This window comes from Amblyomma maculatum, chromosome 7, assembly GCF_055883805.1.
Source record: "Amblyomma maculatum isolate TAMU_Amacu chromosome 7, ASM5588380v1, whole genome shotgun sequence".
NCBI lineage: Eukaryota > Metazoa > Arthropoda > Arachnida > Ixodida > Ixodidae > Amblyomma > Amblyomma maculatum.
Genome location: NC_139350.1, coordinates 126,164,344 through 126,178,570, shown reverse-complemented (window position 1 = coordinate 126,178,570; position 14,227 = coordinate 126,164,344). Strand labels below are relative to the sequence as shown.

The 14,227-nt window shown below is 42.6% G+C and overlaps 1 protein-coding gene across 1 annotated transcript in view; it reads right to left on the bottom strand.

Annotated features, from left to right (window-relative positions):
* Positions 1-12,620, bottom strand: part of LOC146184683 (uncharacterized) — a 64,001-nt gene extending 51,381 nt beyond the window's left edge. The window contains exon 1 of the mRNA XM_084608599.1: positions 12,446-12,620. Within this exon, the coding sequence (XP_084464725.1) occupies positions 12,446-12,607 (162 nt within the window). The 5' untranslated portion in view covers positions 12,608-12,620. The remainder of the gene's footprint in view (positions 1-12,445) is intronic.
* Positions 12,621-14,227: the final 1,607 nt, after the last annotated feature.

Here is a 14,227-nt window from a genome sequence, read left to right as displayed (position 1 = left end):
GTCTGTATACGAACCTTGAGAGTGTTCACCAGCGCCACCTTCAGCCATAGCGGCGGACGTAGAACGTCCTAGAACAAAGGACGTTCTACGTCCGCCGCTATGGCTGAGGGTGGCGCTGGTGAACACTCTCAAGGTTCGTATACAGACGACATAAATACCCAAGCAAGTAGCAGGGGGGACAGCGGCCGATGTAGCTCAGTTGGAAGAGCACCGGACGCGATATTCGGAGGTCGTGGGTTCGGTCCCCACCAACGGCACGTTGTTTTTTCCTTCTACTTTGTGTTTAATTATCTTTCCCCAAAACTGATTACATTACTAATTTCTGTGATTATCTAAGCAAACATTAAAACAAAAGACATAAATTACCATCCCCAACGCTTTCCTTGGCCTCGCCGACTGTTGGCTTCTCTCCTTCATGTATTATAACGAGAACCCTCATTTCCCCCTTATATATATATATATATATATATATATATATATATATATATATATATAGCAGGAGATCAGGCCAGACAGCGGCTGCGGCAACCAGCAAGAGACGCGCAAGTGCGAGCGACATTTCGTCGTCCTACCAACTTCTTTGGCCGTCATACTTAGCCATGCGCCACTTGGCAATACAAAGTGGCTATATACACACACACACACACATATATATATATATATATATATATATATATATATATATATATATATATATATATATATATATATATATATATATATATATATATATATATATATATATGGCTTTGTTTTTCTATCACGGCGATACTAAATAAAACCTTGCACTCGAAGATCAAGTATACAGTAAGAAAGAAGCGTTTCTTCATGGGCTCGACTGCTAGTAGACTAAATAACACGGTAATGTATGCGATATGCGTGTTCTGCCCTCTACAGGGGACATAACTGGCTAGCTGGCTCGGGAGGCAAGTGAAATTCCAACTCAATCCGAGCCGGTATACTGCTTGTCTAATCTATTTCTGTTAGTTTTAAATGGTGCTTTCTTTGTGACATTGTTTGCTTTATTGTTATGAAACCTGTGAAGAGAATGGCGTGTTTCATGTGAGTGGCGTAAATCGACCCACAGGTGCGTCGTTGTATGGCGCTTGTGACATATTTTTGTTATTCGAAAATTTTACGGAAATAGGTAAGTAAGCTTCTAATTCAGGCATGCTTTCCAAACAAAAGGTTTCATTCCTCGATATTTCTTGGTCGTTGTAGAAATGCTAAGGCAGGTGATCCTTAGGGCACATTATGCGATTCGATTGCTGTCGTCGCACGCTTGATATCTATTGATTTGGTAGGTTTCAGAGCGCTCACAAAGCAGGGACAGAGCACAGAAAATCAGCAAAACAACCCACACCCGGGGATCGAGGCGAAGGAGACTCCTCCACCCCAGCCATTTTCTAGATGTTTTATTTATATTTATTCATTTATACACTGTACCTAAAGCTGCCTTATTAGGGAATTATTCTAGGGGGCAAACAACTTAACTAAAAACAGACGTATAGTACAGAATAAGTTAAATTTCGTACTCCAAAAATGCCGCTCCAAGCAGTTTTTGTCAACTAGAAAAATTTCCAAGTTTACACTGAAGGGGGAATTTGGATATTTTCGTTTCTACAAAGAATGCGAGAGGTCTCGGAACGAGATGCTTCGGTTGGAAAACAGGTCTTGCGGAAAAGCTGACAAAAAAATTTGCGTAGTTTCACCCATGAACCTCGTCATTCAGCGTTTCGGGAGCTGTTTCGCTGCCTCGCGACACAACTCTACTTTGCACCTCCATTTTGCTTCGGCGGAAGCATCTCGGTATTGCGAAAAAACCGCTTGGTGCCACTCATTTGCCGCGCGTGCACAGCAAGCTACCGGAGCGTCTGCATCGGTGACGTCCCCGTGGTTTCAAATTTTGCCACCATGATAGAAATGCAGCGCTGCCGTCGCGCGGCAAGACTTGAGCTTAGGTTCCTATAGGGCAGTTACGCCGTAGTATTCCGAGGTAAAGAAAAAAAGACAGCTTCAGCAGATACTGCATCTTTGTTCAATAAAGATACTCACATGAATTTAATACGATGCCCGCAGTAATGGTTAAATTTCGACGGTCAAGATTATCAGTGCGTGAGAGCATGGCTTTGCTCCAGTCAGCGAGCATTTTGGGCGTTGTCCGACCGTACACTGTGCACAAAAATACACATGTAATGGTGGATATCAGTGTCTATTAGTAACACCCTTGCTCCCTTTAGGTTGAAATCTACCCTTATAAAGGGTACGTTTTTCATAATTTCTGCCTTTTTCAGCAGAAACTGGGAAATGTGTTTTATGCCAGTTACACCCTTTCACAATGGGTATATATAAATAACTATTTTTACCTTCGCACCTTTTTTTAATTTCGCACTTTTATAGGATTCCTTTCGTTTTGGAAATTTTATTTACTACGTACTGCGTGGCTAAGTAATGCTCAGTGAAATGATCAAGACCTTGCATTTCCCAAAATATGCAGTATGGGCTGGAGACCAACACAGCTGCTTTCTCTTGCTTTCAGAATGTTTAAGACATGTCAAACATTCAACGAGAATGAACACACATGAAACTGTACTCTTGGAAAACCATTTATTGAAACCCTTCAGGGGACATGACAGACAGTTACATGCTATCAAAAATATGACTTTGGCTTCAAGGCTAGAAGAGCAGACTCTCAATGGCAAGAAACAATGTGCTTGACCATGGCCTGGTCTTTAGGCTAAAGCGATTTCATGTGCTGCTAAGAAGCGCTGAATGATGCGCATCAGGCCTTTGTTACATAAACACATGTACGCGCATAACATTTACACCTCACGCTCCCGAATTCAGCTCGTTACTGTCATGGCGGACGCAGCAGCAGCCCATTTCTTCGAGCTGAGGCAAAAGTCAATGTGACCGGCGCAGTGTTTTAGCGTCATATTCGCCAGTCGAAAATGTTGCCGCACTGCCTGTGCGACGAGCTGGAGAACGACTAACGTCTCCGAAGACTAAGTACCAGGCCCCATAGAGTCTAAGAGCAAGATTGTCACAAAGTGCTTACACATGCATTTTCATTAGAGTCCACCAACGCGGTGTGATCTGTGGTTTAAGTGGCATCTGCGATGAGCTTATTGATGAGGCTGTGCACAGGCAGTGGCTCGCTCAGTTTACCGCCTACCGGCTGGGCATTCTTATATTCATTAAAATTTCCTTCTCCACGGCATCACGAGCTTTGTAGAATGTGTCGATGCCACAAACAGCAAAGTAAAGTTTCCTTCGACTTGGAAGGTTGACACGGTGAAGGCAGTAGTAACAAGAGAGCCAGTGTGATCTAGGAAAAGAATTGAAAAAGGAGCAAACACGTATAACACCTGGCTGCCGCTTGTCTTTTTTCTGGGCGTTAAGGGGCACGATAGCATTCACCGCTTCTCCGCCAGCGTCATACACAGCGGGGCGTGACTTTAAGCGTCGTCGCTTCCGTCAAAGCACGTGCGCTGTCGGCCAGGTTACGTTTCAACCGGAGGCTGTGTTCCCCGTCAAATTTTTCTGTGTAATAAAAGCAGCCCTCACTGATCACGCGGTTTTAGCGTTCTATCATGGGCAGAGCAAAATTTGAATAAATTAAATATTTCGCTAAAGCGCATTCATGTGAATCTATTGGACGCTGTAAAAACGTTGTAAAGTACAATAAAGCACGTGATAAAAAACTTATAAATATTTTACCTATGACTAGCTTGCCCGGGTTCAGCACTGAGTATAGAGCGATAGGTAAGTGAAAGAATGCACGAAAGGAGGGATCAATTGACTCATACTTTGTGGACTACCCACGAAGCTCATGAAACGATGCCCAAGTATTGATACCTAAAGCGTGACTCTCGACAAACCAATAAAATTGGGAGGCGTTCGGAGGTTTCAGTTTCGTTCCTTGACAGCATTAGTTCATAATCTGAAAGCATTAACAAGCCTCGCGGAGATCCGGAGTTTATCCAAACTCTGAGCATCATGCTTTGAGCCTCTGTAGTAAATTTCTATTAGAGCTACATGACATTCTAATGTTACGATTGGAATTTCTGCTCTCTCTACAGGTGCACTGCCAAAAACCGCGCAGGATTTTTTGTTGGTGCAGCGAAAAATTATCTGCACTCTTCTTCAATTGGTTTATGAGACCTCAACAAGCCAAACCCTTTCCTATCGCCTGCAGCGAACCCTCTACGACAGAGCAACTTCATGACGTGAAAACAACTCTGTCCTATATCCTGCTCCCCATCCTTTGCTCTTTCACGGATTTCAAAGCGACGCTATCCTCCTGTCCAATGCGTTGTAGAAAAACAGCTGCCATCAAATTTTTTCTTGACTTCGGCTGCCTACATCACTTCGCCATTACCATAAGCCTATAAATCCAGTCTCGCTTTCTGACACACGTTTTATTTTACTTTCTTTAGGCGAGCGTGTGATACTGTAACATACTGTTACGCAGGTGTTGATGCAAGTGGTGCCCGCTTGTGAGGCATACAAAAAGTTCTGACGTTTGTCCTGCATGCGGTCAAAACGAGAGAATAAGACTGCCTAAGAAAGGGATGGGGGGGGGGGGGGGAGTGAACATTTGTTAAGCAACTGTATAATATATTAAAATAATTTTATGACCCCACTAACAGAAATGGCAGAATTTTTCGATGCGTGCGAAAAGATTGGCAATTTTGGTTTTGAAGTTTTTCCTTCGCTAGCAACGAATAATTAAGACTGCTATAGAAATCAGAAGCGCTGCGTTTTGAGAATGTTGTGAGCAAGTTGTCCTTTATTGTAAGAGGCGTTCATGAACATAATGATAGAAATGGTCCAAGCTTCGTAGGAGTGCTACATTATTCTTCCAAACGGTTTCCTGCGCTCACGTTTACTAATTAAGACTGCCGTAGAAAACCTATTTGAAGAGTTTTCAATAGAAACAGCATAAGAACGATGAACCTGCCGAAAAGGATCAGCGGATATATTGATTGTTGTAGAGCCCTTACAAAAATGAGTTTTGAAACTCTATTGTTGGACTATTGACCGCCTTTTGAATTTATTGAATTTCGATAGACATTCAACCCCAGCTGAATGCAATCTTTACAGGGCCAACAGAATTTTCATTGTGTTCTACCCAATAGACTTTTCGTGCAATTTTTTCTATGTGCTTTTTGTTGTCAGTTTTCAACGTTCACGAACAATTAGCGTGTACTGTTCATGCTGGCCCATGTTTTTAAGTAGTTTTAGGCACAAATGATAAGAGCATGATGTAACAATTTCGTTATGAATTTTTGGTCTCACTTGTAATCAACTATTGGCCACATTCTGCAAAGGGAAATATAAGAGCAGCATGCAGTTGCGTGCTCGTTCATGTTATATAAAAGTACATATTAACGGTGCAAACTTAGCTCAAGCTTCGCAACACAGTGAAAATATGCCCTAAAAACTTCATGATGGCAAAGCCTCCACTAATAATGCAAATACATCGTTGAATGTCAATCAGAATCCGTAATGGATCAGCTTCTGTATGTCGCAGAAGGTAACTTTAGTGGTAGGACATATTTTATATTTATCATAAAACAAGTTCAGTGAGTCATCATACTAACAAACAGGATCCTAGATTGAACCTACCATGTAGGGCAGGACAGAGCTTTTTTAAACCAGTTCCAAAGTTCACTATATATATGCTTCAGGGTCTGACATTCTGCCCAAGCATAGGTATTTTTGCCCGTAGCTTTTTGCCGCAAAATGAGGTGCAGTCTGTATTGGATTCCTCCACCGCTGTATGTCTTTGGAGAATTTTACTGTTATTTTTTTCTTTTCCTTCCTTTCTTAGTGGACACCATGCTAAAATGAAGACACTTTAAACATTGAGGGGTTCTAATAATTACGGATTGATCCCACGCATACTATAGAGTTAACACGCATAGCAAAAACATTCGCGTATGAAAAAAAAAAGAAGAAAAAAAACAAGATTGCATGCGTCTTCTAACGGCGACTCTTCTTTTCAAAGAAGCATTCGGCCGCCGCCTTGCCCCTGTCCGCATCCCACTTCCCCCGTGCCCCGTGAACGGCGCCAGCATGTCCGGAGAGGTCGAGGGTCGCTTCCTGTCGGCTGGGGGGAAAAAAGGGGGAGGGAGGAGGGGTTGCTCCCGCTTGGTCTCCGCTCTCTGCCTTCACCGCGGTTTGTTTTCACGGAGATGACCTTGGCTTCAGCAGTCGCGCAGCGGGGGTGGCGGCTTTTCACCGAAGCTTTTCTTCTGCGCCCCGTTTTCTTTGCACGCAGACGCGGGTACGCTGAGTGCGGCGATGTGCCAGTTCAGTTGGCGTTTTCCCGCCACCGTGGTCGCATCTTGCACTGTGAACGAAGCACCGTATGTAGGTTTTTCGCTGGTGATTATCACGAAGATCGTTTTGTTCAATTTGGAGCGCGAACGTACGAATTTAAGTCTTCGGAGGACTCCGCTCTTGGGCGGCAGCTTCTGCGCAAGGAGGACGTGTTTAAGAAGTTCAACAGTCGCAGGCGTTTTGGATTCTAGGCGAAAAGCCGGCGCGGGCGGAGGGAGCGTCTGCACTTTGGTGAGTGTTTTACTTTTTCCTATTCGTGTTTGTGCCAGTCTTGTACTGTGTGTGCTACAAGGTGAAGCCCGCATGTAAATATTTCTAGCAGACAAACCAGCCTCGTCGGAAAAAAAAGGGAGGGGAGAGAGAGAGAGAACGAGGCTTGTCTCTACGCGGACGCTGGGGCCGATTGAACGCCAGCTGGAATGGCGACATTTTCGATCTTTCTTTTTTTTAACCGGTGACCGTTTTTGACGGATTGTTCGGCACAGTGCTGTACTCTTTCGATACGCTACTCGCGCTGAGACGGACACATTATCGAGATCATAATATGCCTCTGTCACACATTGTGGATTATTGAATCTGTGCAGCTCCGCCATTTTTGCAGTGTTTGTTTTTGTTTCCACTCATTTTAGTGCCTATAGTTGGTAATTTTGCTTCAAGTTTTCTGGGTAGTAATGCTTGTGACCTGCGCTTTGCTATTTATATTCACGATGGGATCTTTGACGGCAGCATATATTGTTTATCAGGGAGAAATGAACGATGTGGTAGTGCTGCCGAGCTGTGGAGGCGGCGGTCGATGCCGTCTAAGCAGTGAAAGACAGTGACAACTCATTTTAGACAAGAAATTTCTTGAGCTATGACGTGGAGCAGCGCACAAATGCCTTTGCTCTATTTTTAGGTTAGTATATACCGCAACTTAATTATGATTTATATTGTTTATTTCAGCATCACATGCGAGGAGTTCCCGGACGTATCAGCGTTTTACGCAAAGAACAGCCTGGCGTCATACCTTGCACATGAATTGAAATAAAGCAAATAAACAACCCAGCTCATGTTATGGGTTCACCAAAGATGCATATTTTTTCTTTCTCATTAACGCGCATTTTTTATTCTGTGTTCCCTTTCCGCTGCGGATTAACAGAAAATGCTGCGTGATCAACGGTTAGCCAGGAGCAGGCACGAGGTGGTTTACATTAATGCAAAAGTAGCACAGCACATATCCTTGCTGCGGTCAGTCAACACATTCTATGTTCTGCTCGACCAATCAACAATTTAGTCAGTTTAGTGTAGGTTAATGAGTGAGTAAGTATAATGGGGCTTAAAAGATCAAGATCTGTTTTGTTCTTTTATGCCTCACTATGCTTATCATTAACCAGCACTGATCAGACAGGATTGTTGATTGGTCGGGCAGAACATAGAATGTGGTGACTTATCGCAGCTAGGAGATGTACTGTACTACTTTTGCATTAATGAAAATCACCCCGTGTCTGCTCCTGGCAAACCGATGGTCGTGTACTATTTTCTGTTGTTCAGGAGTGGAAAGGTAGCAGAAAATCAAAAAGCGTCACTTGCAGAGTTTCTGAAGCATTTGAGCCTGAAATCAACAGAATTTCAGTTGCGCGAATTCCAAAAGCGCTCTTAAGAAACACATGGGCCACTATTTCATAAGCGCTCAACAAGAGGTCAACACTGCATCATCCAAAATGTTGTTGATTATCGACAGACTTTCAACAGCGTATATTGACACAACGCTTTCGAATTTCTATAGAAACCCTACATGCATTTTTGTAAGGGAGTAATGACACGTTTGCAGTTTAAGCTCGCTTTAACGATGTTGAGGGGCATAACGAATTGCCTTGCTCTCTGCAGCCCAGTATGGTTTCCAGAGAGGTAAGTCAACTGAATCTGCTCTATTATTCATTAAAGATAAGATAGCGCATAATATAGACATGCAGTTGTGTACTATAGGAATTTTTTTGGATTTCAACAAAGCTTTCGACTCAATTAAGCATGAAGTACTTTTTGAAAAACTGCCACACTACGGAATAAGAGGCGTCGCACTTCAACTGCTCCAAAGCTACTTGTCAAACCGTTCTCAGTTTGTCGTTATAAATAATTTTGCCTCGGATCCTAAATTCATAAAATACGGTGTTCCTCAAGGTTCCATCCTAGGCCCTCTATTATTTCTTTTATATATAAATGATATAATTGCTATCCCTGGAACTTCCAATATCTTGGTCTATGCCGATGACACGAGCGCCTTTTTTTCCTCGCCAAGCTTACTCTCTCTAGTGTCTGCAGCTAACAAATGGCTTGAAGATCTGTCGAGTTGGCTTTGTGCAAACCAGCTGATGTTAAATGTTAATAAAACGAAATATATAATTTCTTCCGCTGTCAATAAACCAATAAATAAAAATATCACACTCTCGTTCCAATCTGTCTCCTTAGAACGTGTTTCAGTGCATAAGTATTTAGGTGTTCTATTTCACGAAAACCTCCGCTGGTCTTATCATGTAGACTTTTTATCCAGCAAAACAGCCCGATACATAGGCATACTGAATAAATTTCGCCCGCTTCTGCCAATGCACTTGAGGAAGCAACTATATTTTTCCACTGTCCAGTCTCGTGTTCAGTACTGCCTGTTGGTATGGGGAGTGGGTACAAAAACCAACATGGAAAAGATTTATATTTTGCAAAAGAAATGCCTTCGGTTTATTCACAACCTGTCTAGATATGATTCTGCGTCTGCATACTTAAAACTAAGTAATATATTAAGTATTACAGCCCTCTATAAACAACGACTATCCGAATTTATATACCGACAATACAAAACTGACAGTAATGCGTTTTTAACTACGTTTATCAACACAGATCCACATTACGTCTTTAGAAATGTGAACTTTATAAAACCTCGCATAAGAACCGGGTATGGTATGCAGTTAATTCACTGGCAAATCTCTAACCTCTTGAACTGCTATCCTGACATATTTTATCTACTTGAAGAATCATCCTCCTTGTTAACATTAAAAAAAAATTAAGATGTGCTTTTTGGAACATACGTGATTATTTGTTTCCTATTTCCGTTGTGTAATACTAATTACTGTTGACACTGTTACCTTGATGTATGTTAAAGATTGAAATTTATGTGTTTTGCCCCTGGTTTGTGTTTGTATTACATTCTCACATATGGCTGACTATATTGTGCTGCTCTGTGCCTGCTGCGTTGTGTTGCACATGTCATTTGTGGTGCCGAAGGCCCAGTCGGGTGACTTGTACGTCACCTTTAGCCTCTGTCCCACGGCAAAAAATTGTATTTTTGCTACAGACTGCAATAAATAAATAAAAATTAGTTACATCGGGAACATCGGAAAATTGAACGAAGCATTTTTCAGCAGTCGCTTTATTTGGTACCTTAGATTATATGGTGCAGTGGCATCCAGAAAGCCACAGCGGCTTCATATTGGCAAAGCGTAAATGCGCGAAACGTGAAATTGATACCCGCGGAAACAACCGACACCACTTGCAGGTATGAAAAGAAACAACAAAAAATTGTTACCTAAAGAAGAACAGTCCCGTTCACAGGACTGCAAGTTTACCTGCCAGCAAAGAAGACGGTGATTTTTTGCTCGCGTGCGCATTGTAAGCAACGACAGCAAGGATTCCTCTGAAGTTTTAAGTGCTTCTAGCACGCCTTTCGTCCCCTCATGTGTTCCAGCAAACTGGCGCAGCAGATAAAGAGCATCCAACATTTGAACCGCCATCTAGTGAGTAAGATTCAAAATGAAAACTCTGGTTTTGCACGGCGCAGTATGGTAAAAAGAGGAAGAAAGCCCTTCGCGATATTACCATTTCTCGCAATCAAAACATGTTTGGGCGTTCTGTAGAAAATAACGGAAAATTAGAAATATTCATCTTCATTGTTAAAGAAGAAGCAAAGGTTCGTGAAACCAGGACTAATGACAAAATTGTTTTTGTTATTTCGAGTTATCCAAAGCATTGGAAACTATGGGCCTCTGAAGGAGAATCGGGCGACCTTCGTTAAATAGGTAGTTTGGCTAAATCGGGTTTCGTTAAATAGAGTTTTGAACCTACTAATATTTATTTTCCCGAGTTTGCCTGATTTCCCTGGGCCCGAATCAGTGGATAGCTCGCCGCGGCATCATGTCCAATTTAAAATCGCACGAAGGATACCGCAGTGGTCATCAGTATCGGAATTATAGGCCGACTTCTTCCTGAAATCAAATGCGTCCCATCTGGTTATAAGGTATTCTTGCCAAGATACGTACCAGCTTTGGAGCTTGGCCCATTACCTATTCCGTCATTCCACTGCTTTACCATAGACTTTGTCTGAGGATATATACGATTACAAATAGTTCGACGTTTCGCTTAAGACAAATGAACAGTTCACGCCTTGACAACTGCTACTCAGTCGAGATATTGGTGATATACCGATGGCTTTCCCAGCGTTTGCCGACGAATTTGCAGACTATGAAGATTGCATGGAGTCATCAGCGAAATGTCTCTGTCCAAGCCCAAGTTCTAGTCAAAGTTACTTTGGACTGCGAAATAGAACTCTTAGCCTTCCAAATGTAGCTGAGACGTGCAATCATACTCTCAATTTCTGTATTTAAACGGCATTGTTCTCCTTGACAAACTTTAAATTTAGCCTTTTTACACCTCATTACGTAGTGTTTATGCCCTAAACCCTGTTAGCCCATTAGTATGACACTTCATTTCATATCTTGTTGCATTTTGTTACATAACCAGCTTATATGTCAGAGGTTAAATGGCGCACCCGCATTCTTATGAACTTAATTATTCCTGGAACCTCTCGTCTTCAGTCTTTCGCTCTCTATCTTACCCGCGATGTGTACCGTACCAAGGATTTGTAGATGCTAGCTAAATTATCTGCTTTTAATTAAAGCCGTGCTATTTTCATCTTTCCGGAAGATCACTTGTAAGGTGCTTCGTGTCGCCTTAGTCGGACAACAAATTTCATGGCTGTTGCATGAGTCTACCTTCCAACAACCGCTCAAAATATAGCGCGCGTTCAGAGACAGGTACTCACATCCTCTTTCGATGCTCAGAATGCCAATATGGGAGCTCGAAAACACAACCGATATCATAAAAAAAACCTTCGAAGAAGAGTCGGATTCTACAGTGCCAACGCTAAAAAAATTGCAGGATTGAGTTAGCGAGTAATTGACATTCTTTAACGGGAACAAGAACGGACAAGACAGAAGCATCTGCTATCTTGTCCCCTTTTTATCCGCCTTATGTCATGCTACCGCAAAACTAAACATGCACACAGCAGGTAGCCCAGGGTTCACGCATACATGTATCAAAGCCACTCGGCGAGACGCTTTCGGCTATTCGTTCTCGTAGAGGACTATCCCTCCAAGGCACGGAGTCCAAAGGAAGACACGCTCAGAGACGTCAAGCTGATTCAGATTTTGTGCACTCGAAAGAAAGCGTAAACATGCGTTTATAAATATTCCCTCAGATGCCTGCACAGTAACAAGAGATTGTACTCGTGTAATATTGCTGTATTCGCCTTAATTGAGCAAGGAAGTCCACTAAATTCAGGTGGCATACCGTCTGATGCTAGTTCGTGGAACAGCAAAATGCTCTGTTGCACGAACTGCTGCAATAACAACGTATACTTGATGCAAAAACTGACTATACGTTGACACTTTCCAATGATGGGAACTAACAAAACATATGTGCTGGCTAAGGCAATGAGAAGGAAGACAGATAAAACTATTGCAGTGTGAGCATTTCACATAAAATACATCAAAACTCTAATTGAGAGTTTAATGCTAAGAATCAGAGGCAAAGAGACGAGACCTTCCTATCTGTTTTTTTACGTAAACATCCGACAGGTATTCAAATTAGAACTACCTCGTACAGTAATTTTGAAACACTGCTAGTGACTTCATGAGTCCTCCTGCACAAAGGGCGCAGCAAACACTACAACTATTTCGCGTTTGAAGTATGAATATGGGCGGTTATTGGCTATTTCGTTCAGTTATATCATGATTAGCAATACTCGTGAAACTAAGATCAAAACAAAGAGCTCTAAACGTAATGCTTAACTTACCAAGGCTGGTCGGTCCCCATACTTTTGCCAGGCATCGGAGAAGAATGTTACAAAATCGACATTTGGAATGGTGGCTTCTGAGACTCGACACTTGACAACGCAGTCTTCTAGGACAACAGATACGCTTGAGCCACGTGGCTCATGTCCCGACGCAGAGGCCATCTCCGGCGCAGTGGTTTTCGCAAGCATCGCACTTAATCGTCAGGCGTTTACAGAGTTTGTCGGGCTTTAAATGTGTCTGAAATAAAACAAACATATAAAAAGCGTGCAGGAATTTGAGCAGCTCCATATGAAAAATGTCGTAAGAAAAAGCAATAAAAAAATGCGTGGGCATGGGTTGAAGGCTCAAGGCTCGAATGCTCCAAATGTGCAGCTGTGAAATACGCATGATTGTGAACGCTCTACCACGGCTCCTAACGGCAGATGTGCAGGTGGAATAACCATAGCAACAGTGGGTTGACTGGAATTCTCATATTTATGAATACAGATGTGAGAAAAAGTATGAAGTGGACATTGATAGTGAGCGATTGATAACCAGCGCAAGTCGCAAATTTTGCTTTTCGTTTAATGCACTGAATCGTGAGTGTTTTCGGAAAAGATGCCAGGTTTAGAAAGCTCTCCGCACTTTGGGGTGTATGAACTCTGGAAAGGGGTCTACTGAGCGCTTGGCGCTCGTCGCAGTGGCTAGCGTGATTGAGACCACCACGTTGAACTAGGCGCGGAATGAACGAATTGGAAAGCGAAAACGTGCAAATGACCGAGATTTCGGTGCCTAGTTTTATTGCTCATGCCACATAGACTTTGTTTGCATTATGTGAAGTCTAATAATTTTTTTTTTTTTTTGCACCGCCAACACCCAGTCGGGCATACTTCAGAGCGTATTATCGAATGCTACAGATCACGAAAATAGCAGCTTATTTAGGTTGTGCAATGGCGAGTTCGCGAGAAAGAAGGTGATCCTGTCGGCGTCAAAAAATATAAAAAGCGACTCTGAAGAAAATGAGCATATATTCAGCAAGAAAAATGGAACATGCCTAAAGTTGCGTTAGAGATTGTTTTTAGTCATTGGTCTTACGTGGTGCTGCAGTGTTTCTATGAAACGTCCACTAACAAGCCAAGCAGCTGCTTTAAAACCTATACACATTTTAAGCCGCCTTCTCGGTTGCTTTGCCTTCTACGGATGGAACAACAGCCTGTTTTGTAAACTTAAGGTTACGAGGTTTCTTACAACAGGATGGTAAAACACGTATCCATAGCAGGCGTATATGCGTGTTGTGCAGACTTTATTATTTGGTTTTACGCCGTTATACCGTTACACTGTTCTTGTCACTATACCTACAGCAAGTACGTTACACAGAGCACATCCTGGGTCGGCGTGCGGATGACGTCCGTCCAAGTTCAGCAACCTAGGTTGCAATGTAAGAAAGATTAATTGAGATGAACGGTGATGAGACAAAGAAGAGAAACAGTTGAGGACAAAATGGAGGGACACTTTCACGGCCAGAGATAAACAAGGAAAGGAAAAAATCAGTTCTAGCACTGCGGCGTTTACATTTGTCGCTCTCGCACATCCTTATCGACGCGGAGGCAGGTTAACGAGAGATGTTATCGCTTACACGAGTGCCACCAGGAGGTCTTTACACCCATGCCTTGATATCCCCCCAACGTTCGTGTCTTAATCTCTTCATGTCTCAGGAGAGAGGCTGCAACTATCTGCCAAGCCAGGGAAAGAAATTCAGAACTGCGAAGGCGTTTGACCTATTAGAGAGACGCAGGAAGGAC